Here is a 19,627-nt window from a genome sequence, read left to right on the forward strand (position 1 = left end):
ACACTGGAATGTGAATAACCTCATTAGTGCTTTCTAAAGGTAGACTAGTATTTCTAAGAGGCTGCGGTTATTACAGGAAATCTGTGCATTATATTCTTTACATTTACATTCTGTATGGAAAGGTTTTACCTGACGTCGCTGCAGAGAAGAGCTAAATACCTTGTATCTCCATTTTTCTTCTTGACATTGTGAGAGTGTTGGGTGATATGACTTCAAATCAGTAGAACAATTTAGTTAAATATTGTTCTTTAATATGGATAAATTCACTGGATGCACTATGATGTGAAGCTCTGCTCATCCTCATATGTTTCAATCACAAAATAGCCAATTATTTTTTGCTCTTTTTATCATCAGTGTATAATTATAGCAATTATTCCTGTGCTACTATTGGCACTACGTGTGAGCAACATGACTTTCACACAACAGACAGATACATTTACAGCTAAATGGCCATTCCTAGCAACTAGCTGTGCTGAGTAACGTTTACCGAATCTAACTTTTGGTTTCTGACATACATTTTTGGCTTTCTAGTCACTGGTCACGATATTAGTGGAATTAGTGTTGAGGAATATGCAGCAAGATAAGTCAGAGGCCACACCCACACAAATTTCCATGACATACCAAACAGTTCTAGCAAGAAAATACTGGCTTTAGCTCTGCTGACAAGACCTGACTGTGCCTAAACTTTGCATCTTTCGTTAATATTCAATGACACATACTGATCATTTTATCATTTACTAGGGGTGTCACGATTTCGATATTTAATCGAAATCGATCAAAATAATGTCATGGTCTTGAGCCTTGAAGTCAAAAAGAGGATCGACGATCCCTCTCTGAATCAAACCAATGACTGATTAATCTAAACCTGGCATAGGCCTCTCTGCTGTTAAAAAAAAAAAAAAATCGAATCGAATTGTGACCCTAAAATCGGAAATAAGTTTTAAAATTTAGAGAACCGTGACACCCCCCATCATTTACTAGTGAAAATATAATCTTTATTGGTTATTTAATCTTGAGTTATGTGGTACTTACTTGCTATTACTTCTACTTCAATTTTACCACATGATGCCACTAACTCTGGCTCTCTATGCAAGGTTTTGTAAGAGTATGCATGGCTGTTTTTCAGGGTTTTTCTTCTATGCTAATATCGACACTAGGGGTAAGAGATATGGCCCTAACATATAACAATATTTCAGTGTATTTCTGAGATAACAATGTTCTTGGTGATATGACAACAAAACTGACATTTTTAAAATTCATTTTTAGCATATACTACTGCAACAAAACAGATTTAGTAAGCATATAACAACAATAATCTATAAATGGTTGTCGGTTTATCAAACAGAAACTTACCCTGATTTTGTAAACAATATTAATATAACAAAATAAAAAATATATAAAAAAAATAATGTAACTCAACAATGACATCTGTACTGAATTACAGCATTCTTTTCTATTGCTGGCCATTTTTTACCTGGTTTACTGATTGCTAGTATAGCTCTTTGCCACATAAATTCTGTTCTTCTTATTAAAATTTAGATATTTTGCTCAAACATCACAATAAAGTTTGGCACAGTGGCGCACACACAGGAGCAACATGTTCCATCTCTGTCTGCTGAGTGCTAATTGGTGAGAGAAAGAAAACAAGACAGTCTGTTGAGTCCATGCAGACCTCTACCTATTCTTCTCCTTCACTTACTTCCACCATTGCAGCAGGAACACAGCGATCAGTGAGAATCAATAGCAGCAGCACGAGTATCTGAGTTTAATCTCTCTCTATTATTCAGGGATATTAAAGAAAATCCTACAGATTTTTTTAAGCCATCAGGATCACATGTTGATTCTCCAGACACAAAGGAAAATCTACAAAACCCTACAGAAATATAAGACTCAAAACTTAACAAAGAGAGAGAGAGAGAATGAGAGAAAGAGAGAGAGAGAGAGAGAGAGAGAGAATGAGAGAAAGAGAGAGCGAGAGAGAGAGAGAGAGAGAGAGAGAGAGTGAATTGTTATTTCTCCCCTTTGCTTCCACCATCCATAGCAAGATCACAGTTGACAATGTGGAACAATAGTAGCAGTCTCCAATCTCTAAAAAAAAAAAAAAAAAAAGTCCAATCTCTACATTAAAGAAGGACATCAAAGGATTGCAAGATGATTCCACATACAGCAAAAGTAAGATAAATACATATAAAGACCTACACAAAAATTCCAAACCACTGCCAGAAGCTTTAAAAACACATTTTCTGTCTTAGAATTGGAGTCACAGCTGCTTTTCTATAATTCAACTTAAAGTAAACCTGGTGTGAATTAGGCTACGTTCACCTTACAAGCCACATTGCTCAAATTCGATTTTCTCAGATCAGATTTGGCTATCCTGACAGTTCACACTCACCAAATGTAAGTGATTTGTATCTGTGTGTAATGTGAATGAATCAGTCACTGATTCGCCTCACATGCGCACATTGATACCTGTATAAACATCGTCTTCTTCGCCAACAACAAAAAAACATTGTATTTGAGAGACGACTCGTAGCTTTATAAAGAGAAATGGATGAGTTAGCAGCTCAAATGTGGAGCACCTTTTGCTGGAGTGGTTTATGCTCAGGTCGAGGAGGTGAAAAAAAGACCAGGTGGTTTGCTTTTGCTGTTTTTAAAGCTACAGCTGCCCCATAAGATGTGTGGGTACGAGAGAGACGCAAGTAGCGCATGTGTAAAAATGCAAAATGACTCATGAATTCCGATTTGACCGTTCACATTCATGTCGCATGTCCATGGATTGGATACGTATCAGATTTAGGAACACATATGAAAGTGTCTCAAATCTGATTTGAAAAAAAGAAAAGAAAAAAAAAAAATCAGATTTGGCACATTCACACAGCCATAAATAATCTTCAGCCTGGTAATGTGAACGAAGTCCATACAAAAGGGACGCCCTGCTCTTATATAGGCATATTTTATAAGACCGGGCATCAACTATTTAAATTCCAATTCAGTTTCTTTGCCTTGTTTTGTTTGAAATACAGTGTTGTGGTGTCTTTAAGGTCCCATTTAACTGTTGACACCTTCGTTTGAAGCTTGTGATCCTTGTTTAAACTCACCTGTAGCAAGTAACAGGTGTGGGCAATATAAAACTTGACTCAATCTTTGCATTGTGCAGCTGTTGTGTGTGCCACACTAAGCATGGAGAACAGAAAAAGAAGACGAGAACTGTCTGAGGACAATATGAACAAAGTTTGCAACAAAGGATAGTCTGGATGGTGGATAAGCAGTCCCAGTTAAGTTCCAAAGAAATTCAGGCTGTCCTGCAGGCTCAGGGTGCATCAGTGTCAGCACAAACTATCCATCAACATTTGAATGAAATGAAATGCTATGGAAAGAAAACCAGGGGGACTTCCCTGCTGAAAAAAAGACATAATAAAGCTAGACTGCAGTTTGATAAAATGTATATAAGCCAGAATCCTTCTGGGAAAATGTCTTGTGAACAGATGAGACAAAGATGGAGCTTTTTGGTAGGGCATATCCTTCTACTGTTTACTAAAAACGGAAAGAGGCCTACCAAAAAAAATAATAAATACAATAACAGCAACCTACATTCAAACACAGTGGTGGTTCAAAGATGTTTTGGTGTTGTTTTGTTGCCTTTGTCACTGGGTGTCTTGACTATGTGCAATTAGGCATCATGAAAATTGAAGATTACCAAAGGATTTTGGGTTGTAATGAAGGGCCCAGCTGGGTTTGAATTCTAGGTCTTCTGGGGTCTTCCAGCAAGACAATGACCCCAAACATACTTCCAAAAGCACCCAAAGATGGATGGAAACAAAGCGCTGGAGGGTTTGGAAATTGCCATCAAGGAGTCTGTGCAACCAAATATTATTATAAAGTTGAGGGTGTTTTTTGTATAAATGTATGTATTTTTTTGCGTTGTTCCAGTACACACAAAGGAAATAAACGTGTGCAACAAAACGTGTAATTACGATAATTTTCAGCAAAAAAAAATATAAAATGTAGGGGTGCCAACACGTTTGGCCATGGCTATAAATTAGAGTTTTGTTAGTCTGAAGTTTGGAGCCATTTTACAAAAGAGCATGAAGACATAAAATGTTATTTAAAATCATATAAAACTAACACAGAAACACTCAATTTTCTTATTAGACGAATTGGACTTTGAATTTGAATTTGTGTTGGTATACACTGAGGTGGAGCACATTGTGTGTGTGTGTGTGTGTGTAACTGTATGGGCAGCTGGAGGTTGCTGGCATTGCTTCTCCAAGTCCAGACCCACCGCCAGCTGGACTGGTCAGAAGAGGACCGGAGCCAAACCCGGTCCAGCAGGCACACACTGCTGACCACACACTACTTCTGGTGCCAGTGAGGGTCACAGCCTGTGACCACACACACACACACACACACACAAAATCTAGCTACTATTAAATAAAACACTGATTTTTTTTTTATTTGTAGGAAAGTCCTAATCATGTTTAAGAGATCTACCTGACCATTTATAGTGCCCAGTACCTTTAAAACACTGCAGTCACACTCAACTGTGTGTGTGTGTGTGTGTGTGTGTGTGTATATGTGTGTGTGTGTGTGTGTGTATGCCTGCACACCAGGTACACTCCACTGAATGCCTCTCGCTTCAGGCTGTGGTGGCGCCAGGTGAGGAGGAGGCCATGCATGCATGCATACACACCCACACACAAACCCACCCACCCAACAGCAGACAGTCAAAGCTCCCCCCACACACAACCAACCAGCCACTCACCATGTACTAAAAGCACGAGTGCTCCACTCATCCGTGCACCTTCAAAAAGAGCAACCTGGACCATATAAAGTGGACCAGCCAGCCGTGCTGAAGTTCACTGACCTAACCTGCGCCTTCAAAACCCAACCGCGGACCAAACTCACCATCCACTGGCTATTTACACACGCTAGCTGAGTAAAAGGGACAAAACCCAGGTGGCAGTGGGTGTTTTAAGCTGTGAGTGATGGTACCAGCCTGTAGCACTAGCACGCTCACTTCATGTGCCCGCAGTGGCTAACTACGGTCCAGTGTATTTAACAATTGTAGCAACGGCCTCTTTTCCCTGCCAAAGCTGGGTCAAAATTGTTGTATCAGTTTCTTTTAAAAATTGCTTTGTTGCTAAATAAGGACGAGGGAGGTCTAGGGGCATCATCTCACATTACTACCAGTCTCCTCCATAATCACTACCACTTGCTAGCTTTGGGCATCATCCAACATCACTACCACTGTGTTAGCACACTGGCTACAGGCCTCATTCCACATTGCTATCACATCTTTATCATGCCAGCTATGGGCCTCTGCCCACATTTCTACCAGGCTCTTCCAACATCACTACAATTAATGCATTAGCACACCGGCTAAAGGACGTCTCTCACATTGCTACCATTGCTTTAGCATGCCTGCTATAAGCCTCTTTCCACATTACTACCGGCCTCTTCCAACATTACTAGCACTGTGTTAGCACACCGGCTACAGGCCTCATCCCACATTAATACAGCCTCTTCCAACATCACTACCACTGTGTTAGCACACCGACTATGAGCCTCATCCTACACTGTTACCACTGCATTAGGATGCCAGCTTCAGGCCTCATCCCATTACTACTGGTCCCTTCCAGCATCACTACCACTGTGTTAGCACATCAGCTACAGGCCTCCTCACACTCTTAGGCCTTTAGCCAAGATGCTATCATGGATTAGGACGGTAGCTATGGGCTTTACACCCAAATTACTACCACTGTGTTAGCACAATAGCTATAGGCCTCATGGCACTTTGCTACCAGGGACTCTGTGGATTGATTGCATCAATAGCCCCGTTTTTGCTAAAAGCCAAATGGTTACTAACATCGCCTTGCACGAACAAGGCAAAGGATACACCAACTACATTTACTCAACAAGAACAAGTAAGTAGTCTAAATCTGCACATGAAAAAAAACGACAACACACGCAAAAACTAACATTTGTATATACGATTTCGAAATTCGAATTTTTATGTGACATGGAAAACAGAAAAAAAAGGCAAGAGAAAAAGCAACAAAACAGATGCAAATAAACAGAGAAATGGAGGACAGCAGTGAGTGAGGGTTTCAGTGGTGAGATAGTGAAGTAACAGAACACTGGATGCACTGCACTCGCAACAAAGTGCTAAAGTAAAGTTGGATTTGTTCCCTGTCACTTTCACTTTGTTATAGCATCACTGACAGTTGACTATGGAATATTTAGTAGTGAGTAAATTACATGACTGGCCTGAAATTTCACAGGTGATACATTCCACCACTGTACCACACTGCAATTCACTGAGCTCCCGAGAGCGACCCTTTCTTACCCTAATGTTTGGAGAAGCAGTTTGCAGAATGCTAAATAGCTTGGTTTTATACTCCTATGGCCATGGAAGTAATTGGAACACCTGAATTCAATGATTTGGGTTGGTACGTGAATACTTTTGGCAAAATAGTGTATATTATTGGGTTAAATGTAACGTAATAGTGAAAAATACTGCACAGTGTAAAGGATTTTAACTTGAGAGGAGGCATGTGTCTGGTGTGCGATAGCCTTTGGAAGGCTTGTGTAGCAATGTCAAAGAAGCAGCCGAACGCGATAGCAGGAAAATCTACAGTGTCTACAGTGTCTGCAGTGTCAAAAGAAAATAAAAGACTTAAAAAAGAAGTTCAAAGAGACCAAAGACACACATTAAAGAAGTGACCATGGCTGAACAACGTGCCAATCTCAAAATTCCTGGATTGCTTCTGAGAAGCTGCTGAAGATTAAAACTAAACCTTGTGAGAAGCGTTACACGTCACTTAAGGAACGTGAACGGTTCAGGGTTCAAGTCTCTATCTGCGTTTTCAAAGAATATTACAACTGAAGGTCACTGCTCATGAGGAGCTGGTTAGATTCCTTAGGAACACTACCAGAAGCTGGTGCCCTGGTTATGCATCATCTTGTAGTAGCATTTACTTGAATCTGCTACACTCTACATTTCTAGCACTAAACTGTACCAGTTTCCATGCGTATGAGCTGGACATTCGCATACCGTATTTTTCGCCCTATAAGACGCACTAGATTATAAGACGCACTCTGAATAAATGTCTTATTTCTGGTCCATTTTTATACATAAGATTAAAAAGCGCATTTTATGCGACACTAGTAAGGAACAGGGGTGTTGCAATGTTTTCCTTCTAATCCAGCACATCGTAAAGCTAAACTAAATTAAGTAAACAAAACTGTAATTCTTAAAAAAAAAAATCTAAACAGATTACTCTCCTGTAAACTGTTTATTTGGATGAGTAAAGTGCTTCCGTTTATTTACAGTAAGCTTAGATTTGCAGATTACCACTAAAGCTGGAGCATTAGCATTAGCGGCTAACCGCTAGCAGTTAATGCAGCTCAATAGCGATACACTGAGAAACCCTGAGTGCTCCGGTAAGCCAGGGTGATATTAGCTAGCAGTTTGTCCCACATAGCTTGTTTTAACATGGTAAACACGCAAACTACAGTCTGATATACTCACCTCTGAACGGCCAAATTGCTTGTGCTTAGCACGGTTAGCTGGTAATGCTAATGCTGCTCCAGCAGTGATAGACGGGGTTAGCAGCAGGCTACAGGCCAAAAATACTGGGTTTGAGTCTAAGCAGGACAAATAAAGCTTCAACCATGGGGTGCAAACATGGCAACAACTTAGAAATCATTGTGGATTTTAATTATTTTAGTTCCTAAAATTCTTTACTATGTTCTGAACCTTCATGAACCATCTGATAACTGTAGCTCTCTCACACACACACACAGACACACACCTCAGTCATCAACCAATCACACTCGCTTACTTCTGGCAGAGCTGGCTGAAGAGGATTTTTGGAGAAACCGGTCCTTTTCCAGGCTCCTTCATGCTGTGGAGGAACAGCAACATGGCTGAGGTCAGGGGTTCAGGACCAGGCAGGGTAACCGTCAGTGGCCCCTGTAGAAGAAAAACATTCCTTGAGCCACAATGACACTGGGAATGCATCATATAAGGTAGTACCACCCACAGTGGACAGCACACAGGGTGCTACTGACTGTGACCTGTGGTGTCCGGTCACAAAAGTCAGGGGATAAAATACTAGTTACTGTTGCATGAATTTTGGTATCTCAGTGTATGGAAACACTGTTTGCGATACCATGAATCTGAAAACACCTAGAACTATTAACCCAAACCCTAATAGGTAGAATTAAAGGTGGATTAGTTGGTCACATTCAGAGTTGGAGTTTCTGGGAGGTGGTGAAATTTGGGCACATTAAAGAGAGAAACATTCCATCTCACATTTCTTTAGAGTGGTGTTGATTGACGTTGCCATCATTACAATACAAATATAACCCCTTTTTTATTTTTACTATCAGAGTTCATACACTTTTTAAACAATACATTTCCATGAGTTTTTCCTGACTTTTCCATGCCTTCAAGGATTTTTAAAATAGTACAGGCATGGACAATAAAACCAAAAATCAACTAAAACTATAACCGAAAATGATTATGATAGGCCTAAAATGGACACACAATATTTAATAATAAAATTTGTGTCAGATCCTGAGAGCTCCATTGTTACTGAATAAACTCTGAGCTGATGTATTTGTTACCTCAAAATAGATTTTCTTCATCGATAAACAAAAAAGATTTGTAGACCCAATTTTTTCCATGACTTTTCCAAAACTTTCTGGGTATTTTTATTATTGCAAAACTTTTCCAGGCCTGAAAATTGCTATTTTTAAATTCCATGACTTTTCCAGGTTTTTCACGACCGTACGAACCCTTTACTATCCAAAGCCAACAGAGATCTAAGCATGTCCTCTCAGTTTTATATAGGATATTGATGATTGAAAAACTAATACTGCACCACACCTTGTTGTATCCTTAATGTTGCATTTTAAATTGCAAAAACATTTTAGACTTTTTAGACTCAAACTCACTCAGAATAACTGTGTTTACATCATAACTGATTATTTACTATATATATATATATATATATATATATATATATATATATATATATATATACACTATAAATATATATATATATATATTTGATCTATATATAAATGTGTAAAGGTCCAGTGTACCAGGTTAGTGTCCGGATGGGGAGAGATCTTCAGCTTGTGTCCTTTCTCCTTCACTTCATGAATGAGGTCATTGAGCATATGCGTCTGTGACAGGTTCTAAAACAAAAGAGGACACAAATCTAAATCACATTGAGATTAGAGGACAGATTACTTATCATTGAAAGATTACTTTATTTCAGTAATTCAGCTGAAAATGTGAAATTCATTATATAGATTTATTTTGAGGGATTACTTTTATTGTTGATTATGATTATGGCTTACAGCCAATGAAAACCCAAAAATCAGTGTCTCAGAAAATTTTAATATTATATAAGACCAATTGGTACTTTTGGCAGTGTGGGCAGTGTGCCAAGTACTGCTGGAAATGAAATGCACATCTCCATAAAAGTTGTCAGCAGAGGGAAGCATGAAGTGCTGTAAGATTTTCCAAGAAAACACTGCACTGACTTTAGACTTGAAAAAAAAAACACAGTGGATCAACACCAGCAGATGACATGTCTCTCCAAACCATCACTGATTGGTGGAAACTTCACACTAGATTTCAAGCAGCTTGAACTGTGTGTCTCTCCACTCTTCTTCCTCCAGACTCTGATCCCTTGATTTTCAAATGAAATGTAAAATTTACTGATGATCAGTGATGGTTTGGAGAGACATGTCATATGCTGGTGTTGATCCACTAAATTTTATCAAGTTTGTAATACATCTATATAATACATGAGTTTCACATTTGAACTGAATTAGTTAAATAAAGTAACTTTTCAATGATATTCTAATTTTTTAGATGCACTTTATACACTTTTCTGTATAAAATTTAAACTCTTTAAATTACCCAGAACCACTGGGTGCAAGGCAGTAATACTTCTTGATTATTACCGGTTATGACTGGACACAAGTCCATTGCAGAGTACCACCCACAACCATTAATTTATACAAATCACAATTAGTACCAGTTAAAAGTTTGGTTCTACCTCATAAAGTCGACTGAGAGAATAAACGGCAAGAGTTGGCAAAGTTTATTTTAATACATTACCGTATTTTTTGCACTATAAGGCACTTAAAATTCTTTAATTTTCCCCAAAAAATTGTCAGTGTGCCTTATAATGCAGTGCACCTTATGTATGAACTCTACCAGTAGGGTTGTAAGAAGCAGTAAAGCGACTCTACTGAAGTACAGTGTTATAGTTAGTTCTAGTTCTATAGTTCTATAATCGAGACTAGAGCAGGGTTACCGGATCACTCAAGGTTTGGCTAGCCTTAGTGGAAATCTGTAAATATAAGATTACTGTAGATAAACAGAAGCACTTTACTCACCCAAATAAAATAAACAAGATACATCTGTGTGGATTAACATCTAGCTCTCGTTTAACTTTAAAAAATAATGCACCTTATAACCCAGTGCAACTTATAGTGCAAAAAGTACAGTAAATGAGAAGGGGTTTGTCCAGACATTTGGCTGGTAATGCACTTCTGGAAAAAACAATAATCAGATTAAAAGTTGAACACGCTCACTACTCATGTATAAAAATCTAAATCTAAATAACAATGTGTGTGAAAGAAAAAAAAATATATATCACTGCACATTACCTGCATTACAGCATTGAAGAAGCAGGTGTTCCCCAGGTTATTGATGCCTTTGACGGGGATGAGGGTGCTGTTGGCTGGACTCTTTCCTCTCTGGGGGTCCGAGTACTCGGCCGGTTCCTCTAGGAGCTTGATGAGTTTTGATGTTGTTCCTAAAGAGGAACAAAAAAAATATATATGTATGTTTATATATATATATATATATAAAAAATAAGAAAAGAAAAAGGGTAAAGGGGAACCTTCACTACTGTCTGCAGAATGTTAAATCAAAACAATACATTTACACCCAAGGTCTAATTAAATATCGCGTACTGTATTTCTACTAACAATAAAATCCAGTATAAAGTCCTAATAAGTAAATTTTTTTCTAAAATACATTTTTTTACAATCTCAACTTCCAGAAATAATTTGTATTAAATTAATACTCAGCATAAATTAATGTCCAGAATTAATTTTCAATAATTAACAAACAGAAGAAAGTTCTAAAGTTCTTTTTTATTCAGAATCACTTCATAATATTATTGAAAACATTGAACTCATATAACATGAGGCTACCTCAATAACATTAATATCCAGTAGGAAGTTCTTATACACTAATATCCAGTCTAAATTTCTAGTAACATTAATATCTAGTATGAATGGGGTGCCAAGTGGTCCAGCACTGCCACTATGATCCAGAGATCGCTGGTTTGAATCCCAGTCATGCAGCTTGCCATCAGCTGCCAAAGCCTTGAAAGAGCACAATTGGTCTTGCTCTTTCTGGGTGGGTAGATGGCACTCTCTTCCAACATCACTCCAAAGAGTGATGTCACTCAGCACAAAGCATCTGTGAGCTAATGCATCGGAACTGAATCGCTGCACGATTGTTCTGAGATGCTACCCGGCAATGTTGGAAAAGAGGCATTATTATCCAATATGAGTCTCAAGTATGAAGTTACAATACGATTAAAATCCACTATGAAGTTACAATAACATTCATATTCTGTAGGAAGTTTCAATAGCATTAATATCAAGTATGAATTTCTAGTAACATTAATATTCAGAATGAAGTTCTATTAACTTTATATTCAGAATATAGTTATTATACAATGTGAAGTTCAAAGAACATCAATATTCAGACTGTTCTAAAAGTTATAATAATGTTAATATCCACTATGAAATTCTAGGAATATTAGTATGATGTATGAAACTCAAAAACCTTTAACATATAGTATGAATGTATTCATGCAACTTTAAAATCCAGAATAAAGGTCTAGTAAATGAATATCTTAAATGAGGTTTTCATAACATTAATATTCAGCATGATGTTCTAATAACATTAATAGTGAAAATTAAGTTGCAATAACGTGCTTTGGAAGTTTAAAAATAAGTTTTTTTTATTAATGTGAAAAAAAAAACAGTAAATGTGCGAATAGAAGTGAAGAGCAGTGAAGAGAGGGCTGTGGTAAATATCAGTCTCCTGAGAGCACGCTCAGCACAGCTAGTTCCCGACCCGAGTGGAGGGGTGCTGACGGCGTCCCGGCCTGGGCCGGCCTGGTCCCAGCGTGCTCAGCCTGTTTTGTTTATCTCTCTCTCGCTCTTATTTGTTTCTTTTTTTTTGCGAGGGAAGTGGGTTAACGCGCAAGGCAGCAGCTGGGACAGAGTGTAGATGACAGCTGGAGAGGACGGCGTTAGTCAGGGAGCGCAAAGTGAACCACAGCTGCTCCCCACTACCACCACTGCTCCAGAGAGAGAAAGAGAGTGAGGGAGAGGACAAGAGAGAGAGAAACAGAGCATCACTCTCAGGGGAAAAGGCGCATGTCCAGCAGACTCAAAACTCTCATGAGACAGCGCAGCAACCTGTGCACCAACACAGAGGGGGTACAAAATCGCAAGTGTGGGTCAGGTTGTACTTCACAGAGAGAATACAGAGGAATTAATAAGTGTGACACTCAGGACATTCAGATTCTTTTAGATAAGCTTAAATCCTATTAGTATGGGAAAGTTTAACCTGGGAAGTTTGATTAATAAATAAATGAATGAAGTTACACTTACATAGCACCTTTCTAGAAACCCAATAGGGCTTTGCAATCGTTTTAATTTCTTGATTTCTTTTTTTATCCTTAACACAAAGCTATTTTTAATCATCATCTTGCACAAACCAGGGAGAGGTGGCGGACAATTGTGCACAGCGTACTCTTAACCGGAAACAACCGTCCACCTGGAGGACTGCATCAAGCACTGAGGACAGAATGCCTATTTAGATTATCCAAATAATATTTTATGGCCAATTTTAAGTATCCATTTTTTCTGAGCAACTTAAGAGTATCCAGTTTACTTAAACTCCAGGTTGTTGGACTTTGGGAGGAAACCAGAGTCACAGAAAGAAAGCCCACGCCAGTAAAAGGAGAACATGGAACATGTATACTGTCTTATCATATCGACAATATCAGTACTTAAAGGACTCTACTCCTAAACTGGGACTAAGGAGTCAAGCCCAACCCTTAAAAAACAATCCCACCCTATAATCCCTCCTTTCAACTTTACACTTGGCACGATGCAGTCAGACAAGTACCATTTTCCCAGCAACCACAAAAACCAGACAGGGAAGGGTGATTCTTCACTCCACAGAACAAGTCTCAACTGCTTTTAGAGTGTAGTAGCAGTGGGCTTTACAACACTGCATTCCGGTGCTTTGCATCGCATTGCCGAGTAGCATCACTACTGAACTCATCAACGCTGAACCACTGGTGATTTAAGAATTGGCCGCAACTCATTAAGTTCTGTACATATAGTGGGCGCAGAGCGGTTCAGCGTCTGTGAGCTGACGTACCAGAAACAAGTCGCTGCGTTTCCTCTGAGTGTCCTGTGATGCTACTCGGCAATACTGCATCAGCAGCAGTTTGAAAAGAGGCTGCTGCATCCCATCACAGTACACACGGAAATTCACTGAGCTCTTGAGAGTGACCCATTCTTTCACTAATGTTTGTAGAAGCAGTCTGCATGACTAGGAGCTTGGTTTTATACACCTGTGGCCACGGAAGTGATTGGAACAACTTAATTCAGTGATTCAGATGAGAATACAAATGTATATCAGCATGCACTTAATTAATGGAGATTAATCAACCAATGAGGAAAAAAATATATTATTATTTTATACATTAAATTGTTTAACAGCATGTCAAATGCAAAGATTTGCAAACATACAAACTGTTTGTTGCAGTCTGTGACATTGTGTCGTATTATTATTATTATTATTATTATTATTATTATTATTAGTATTCATTTACCCTGATTATCTCTAGCTCTTTCTTTCATCTCTCCACCCTGTTATTAGATATGGTAAACACTCATTTAGCGACAAGGCCTTGGACAAGCGCTAACAAAAGAAACGAATCAAACACGCGTCTCCTGGCTCATCACTTTTAATTCCAGCCCTCGTCTTTGTGAAGGACTAGACAAGTGGTGTTCCGTCACATTAAGCATTAATGAGCGAACGAGAGAGAGAGAGAGAGAGAGAGAGAGAGAGAGAGAGAGAGAGAGAGAGAGAGAGAGAGAGAGATTTTGAAGCCCCTTGGCGCTGCCTGCCTCCGACAACTCCCTCTGTTTACACTACTTAGCCGTTCACGCAACAGCGAATAGCCGAGCCACTTAAGCAGAATAAACACATACTTTTAGAAACACACTTTAACCAGCCTGCCCTTGCTGTTGTGTGCATGGAGGGGAGTGGCATGGTGCCATCTACCTGATGATTAAAGAAGTCACGCTGGGTGTGTGTTTTCTCCGCTGGCCTTTGTTTAAACAGAGAGCAAACGCACTCTCAATCATAATCGATGCCACCATTTTCCATTAAAACCATGTCTCGACACTCAGCATGTACTGATTGATTTTTTTTTTGGCTCTATTGTAGCACACCGAAAATGCGCCTTCTCCTTTTCTTTAGAAATTGTTTCAATATAGAGCGTCTGCTACAGAATATGGGGCGTTAAAAAGGGCTTTAACGTGACAAAATGGCTTTAAATCCACTTCAGTAAATTACACAGAATAATGTAGCATTTATACAAGGGCCACACCCAACAATAATTTTCTCGTCTGTTAGTCTGTTATGCAGGGATGCACAGATTTCAGTGTTTTCGCTGCATACTTTCATAATTTTTTTTTTTTATTAAAGATAACCTGAATAAACACAAAAAAGCTGATTTGAAATGCTTTCATTTCATTTATTAAGCAAAAAAAGCAATCCAAACAAACATGGCCCTATGACCTTAATCTCAAGTGCACTTGGGGTCTGCAGCAGGACAGTGATCCAAAGCACACCAGCAAGTCCACCTTTAAATGACAAATAAAATAAAATAAAATAAAATAAATAAATAAATAAAAGCTTTTGGAGTGGCCTAGTTAAAGTCTGATATAGATGCTGTTAATAATCTTAAACAAGGTGTTCATGCTCAAATAATTAAACTTTTAATTAATTAAACATTTCTGCACTGAAAAGTGGGCCAAATTTCTCCGGAGATGTAAAAGGCTCATTGCCAGTTGTTGGTAAAGCATGATTGCAGAAAATCATCAGTGCGCCTTATAATCCAGTGTGCCTTAAGTATAGATTTTACCAGTCAGGTATTAAGGAGCAATTAAGCCCCTCCGCTTTACTGTGTAGCGCTACACAAGAGTTTAAGTTTAGAGTTCTCCAGCACAGAGACTCGAGACTGGAGCAGTATTAGCATTAACCGCTAACTGTGCTAAGTGCTAGCTATCTTGCTGTTCAGAGGGGAGTATTATCCGCCTGTAATCTTGTTTTAACAGGAATTACACTTCCTCCGACTACAGGGGAGCCCAAGAGCAACAACAAACAATTCGGTTGAGTCTGACCAGTCTGTAAAGAGATACATGTGCACTGCTCTCCTTCAAACCACAATCAACACAACCTGCATCCCTGCATGAATGTGACCATCCCTGCATGAATCATGACCACTACAGGATACTCAAACATACAATTACACAGGGCCGGCAAGGTCACGGTCGAACACTAAATAAATAAATCAAATAAATAAATATATAAATAAATTTGCACCACCGTTCCCATCAAATCTCGACCCACTCCACCCAAATCTCAGAATGTGGTCATTAAAAACAACCGATTTTACAATGCCGGACTACAACAATACGAGGCCCTGATTGACCTCAGCATATTTGCAACCACTGTAATGGTCAAACAAGCTCTTAACATACGAACCGAACACTCGAGGAGTGCTGGGGGAAAAGTCATTTAGATGGAATGCAAACAGAAGAAAAAAAAAAAACATTTTTTAACCTGCATTCCTTGTAGCTGTGTGTTGCGTCTCTCTCCGCTCCCTCATTTCTATAATGCCTTTATTGAGCGACAGACCAAGGTCAGCCCATCTCCTCTGATTTAGATTTTTCCTGCAGGTGCAACAGTTCTCATGGGCCAGGCTAATGCAGAACTGTGGCAAAACGCCCAGTGTTTTCTTCCACCCAGCCCAATCCAAGCTAGCAAGTGTACCAGTTCAGCACACTGAAAGGGCGCGCAGCTGCTGTATTTCAGCATAAGTACTGTTAATCTCTGCCGTTGTGCAAATTAAGATAAGAATTCTCTATAAATATGGTTAAATTTGCTTCATTTTTATTTACACTCCCTGACAAAAATAAGAAAAAAAAAATAATGAAAAAAAGAATATCATGGTTCTTGCACCATTTTAAAAGTCAAATTTAATGCTTTTTAAGACCTTTATACATATAATTTAAGACCCAAAAATGTATTCATAATTTCTAATGTTAGCTAGCTTTCTGCTTTACTTCGTTCTCTCCTTGCTAATGTCAGCTAACTTGCCACTCTCCACTTAACTTAGTTCCTTCTTTCCCCAATAATGTTAGCTAGCTCACCCCTAATGTTAGCTAGCTCTCCACTCATCTTAGTTCTCTCCCCGAAAATGTAAGCTAGCTCTCCGCTTAACTTAGTTCTCTCCCTGCTTATGTAAGTTAGCTCACTGTTAGCAAGCTCTAATCTTAACTTAGTTCTCTCCCCGCTAGTGTGAGCTAGCTCACCACTTGCTAGCTCACCGCTAATGTAAGCTAGCTCTCCGCTTAACTTAGTTCTCTCCCTGCTTATGTAAGTTAGCTCACTGCTAATGTTAGCTAGCTCTCCACTTAGCTTAGTTCTCTCCCTGCTAATGTTAGCTAGCTCTCCACTTAGCTTAGTTCTCTCCCCGCTAATGTTAGCTAGCTCACACCTAGTGTTAGCTAGCTCTCCACTTAGCTTAGTTCTCTTCCCACTAATGTTAGCTAGCTCTCCACTTAGCTTAGTTCTCTCCCTGCTTATGTTAGGTAGCTAACCGCTAATCTGAGCTAGCTCTCCACTTAGCTTAATTGTCTCCCTGCTTATGTTAAGTAGCTCACCGCTAATGTTTGCTAGCTCTCCACTTAGCTTAGTTCTCTTCCCACTAATGTTAGCTAGCTTACCCCTAATGTTTGCTAGCTCTCCACTTATCTTTGTTCTTTCCCTGATAATGTTAGCTAGCTCACCTCTAATGTTCTCCACTTAGCTTAGTTTTCTTCCTGCTAATGTTAGCAATCTTGCCTCTAATGTTAGCTAGCTCTCCGTTTAACTTAGTTCGCTAATGTCATCTAGCTCACTGATAATATTGGCTAACTTGTCACTAATGTTAGTTAGCTCTCTACTTAACTTAGCTATCTCCCGCTAATGTTAGCTAGCTCTCCGCTTACCTTAGTTCTCTCCCCAATAAACTAATTAGCTTGCTGCTAAAGTTGGTATGTTTTCCTGTTGGCATTCCGTCTGAAAATGTTATACCTACAGAAAATTTACAGTAAATTTAAGACAATTTAAGGCCTTAATTACCCAGATTTTAATGTAAGGCATTTTAAGGCTTTTTAAGAACCCACGGGAACCTTGAATAAATAAAAAAATAAAAGCACCTCAGATTGCAGCCAAACACAGCATTCAGTTACAGTGAGCAAAAATAGTATTTGATACACTGCCCATTTTGAAAGCTTTCCTACTTACAAAGAATTGAGAGGTCTATAATTGTCAGTGTTGGGAAGTAACGGATTACATGTAACGGCGTTACGTAATCAGATTACAAATTATAAGTAACTGTAATCCGTTACAGTTACTGCTTCAGTAAGTGGTAATCAGATTACAGTTACTCTGCTAAAATTAAAGGGTTACATTGCAGTACTTTCCTATTTTTGCTCTACCAACACTGACAAAACGCAAATAACATTTTGCGGTGAATCGCTCTGATATGACAGGGAACTGTCTGTCCCTCCTCCCGTCTCGCTGCACACACACAAAGGGAGGAGGGGCAGCGGCTCACAGCGGCTCCACGCTCACACAACGAGACGAAATTAACTGACATTTTGGTCAACGAATAAAAACGAGACGAAAATGTTTGGCAGGGACGAAATCCAATCAGACTGATTTAGGTCTGTGAAAGGTAGGGACCAGTTAGGAAGAGATCCAATCACTGCTACTTTAGCGAAGGTGGAGTACCCGCCTCTCCTGCAGCAGTGCCGCGCGGAATTAAACTGTCGATACGGAGCTCGACTGGAAGTTAACTCGACAGAGTTCAGCAGGGAGAGAGGGAGAGGGAGAGAGGGGAGAGGCGATATATTTCTCTTTTGACGTCGCGAAAAACAAGATAACGTGTAAACCGCGTGGAGCGACTCCATCTCCGGTAAAAACACCACAATTCAGCTTCTGCAGACCAGAGTCACACAGATCTCCATGCAGAGATCCGCGTTTTAATACTGATGTTATTTCATGAGCTGATGTGTTTAACTCAGCAGTGCACTAAAACACAGAACTGTTACAGAACCCTAACTCATTAAGATCAGATCATCTGTTTAGTCTCACAGTGGGAAAGATATAGCTAGTGTTAAAGCAGGAACAGGTCAGAAAGGAACTCAATAATATAACCAAAATAAAACAATAAAATAAGTGAATCTATGAACCCAAAAGTCTGTGTAAAGTTCCTTACAGCACTTTCTCATAAGTTTCTCACTTTAACTCATGAAGTCTCTCAGTACATCCTGAGAGCATCTCTACAGGACAGTGTGTGAATGTGTGTTCATTTATAGACTGTAGCTCCAGTAGGTGTGCTGTTAGTGCTGGAGATAAAACTAGATCCTTTAAAAGTTTTTGCATCTACAGCTCTGTTCAAACTATAATTTAACTATTCAGATGTTTTATGACCTGATTTCTAGAGCAAAATTTTAAATGTAAAATATATATAGTCACACACCTACAATAATAATAATATACATTAAATCATATATAAATATATTTCACTTTCAAACATTAACAATATTACTCAAGTGGTTATTAAACGTTTCATTTTGTATACATGTAGAGTTAATAATTCAAGGGAACTGATGAAAAAGCATTTACATTTACACCCTTTACATTTTAGTCAACTAAATTTACTGTAATTTTAGTCGACTATATTCTTATGACATTAAGTCGACTAAAACTAAAAACATTTCAGATGACTAAATTGTGACTAAAACTAAATACTATTTTCGTCACAAGACTATGACTAAGACTAAATCACAATTTGTTGTCAAAATTACACTGGAGGCAAACCTGCAAATAGATAGCTTACGGTTGTTGTTACATTGTTTGGTTTTAAATGGTTTTATCATCAATTTATAGAAGTGTTTTATAAAATTGTTTGATGAAATGGTTTCATAAGTATTTTTATAGAGTGATTGAAAAGGCTGTTTTATTTGTTTATCTATTTGTTACATTCATTCAGGCTTAAAAAAATGACAATATTTAAAGTAATCCAAAGTAATCAGATTACGTTACTCACTTGAAGTAATGTAACTGATTACGTTACAAATTACATTTTGAGTGATGTAATCAGTAATCTGTAAGGGATTACATTTTAAAAGTAACCTTCCCAACACTGATAATTGT

The 19,627-nt window shown here is 38.6% G+C and overlaps 1 protein-coding gene across 2 annotated transcripts in view; it reads right to left on the reverse strand.

Moving 5' to 3' along the window:
* Positions 1-19,627, reverse strand: part of usp45 (ubiquitin specific peptidase 45) — a 76,407-nt gene that overhangs the window by 30,598 nt on the left and 26,182 nt on the right. For both annotated transcript variants that reach the window (XM_022679189.2, XM_049478433.1), the window contains exons 6-8: positions 10,696-10,844; positions 9,112-9,207; positions 7,845-7,975 (exon numbers count right to left, since the gene is read on the reverse strand). In XM_022679189.2, the coding sequence (XP_022534910.2) occupies positions 7,845-7,975; positions 9,112-9,207; positions 10,696-10,844 (376 nt within the window). The remainder of the gene's footprint in view (positions 1-7,844; positions 7,976-9,111; positions 9,208-10,695; positions 10,845-19,627) is intronic.

The sequence above is a fragment of the Astyanax mexicanus genome, chromosome 4, assembly GCF_023375975.1.
Source record: "Astyanax mexicanus isolate ESR-SI-001 chromosome 4, AstMex3_surface, whole genome shotgun sequence".
NCBI lineage: Eukaryota > Metazoa > Chordata > Actinopteri > Characiformes > Acestrorhamphidae > Astyanax > Astyanax mexicanus.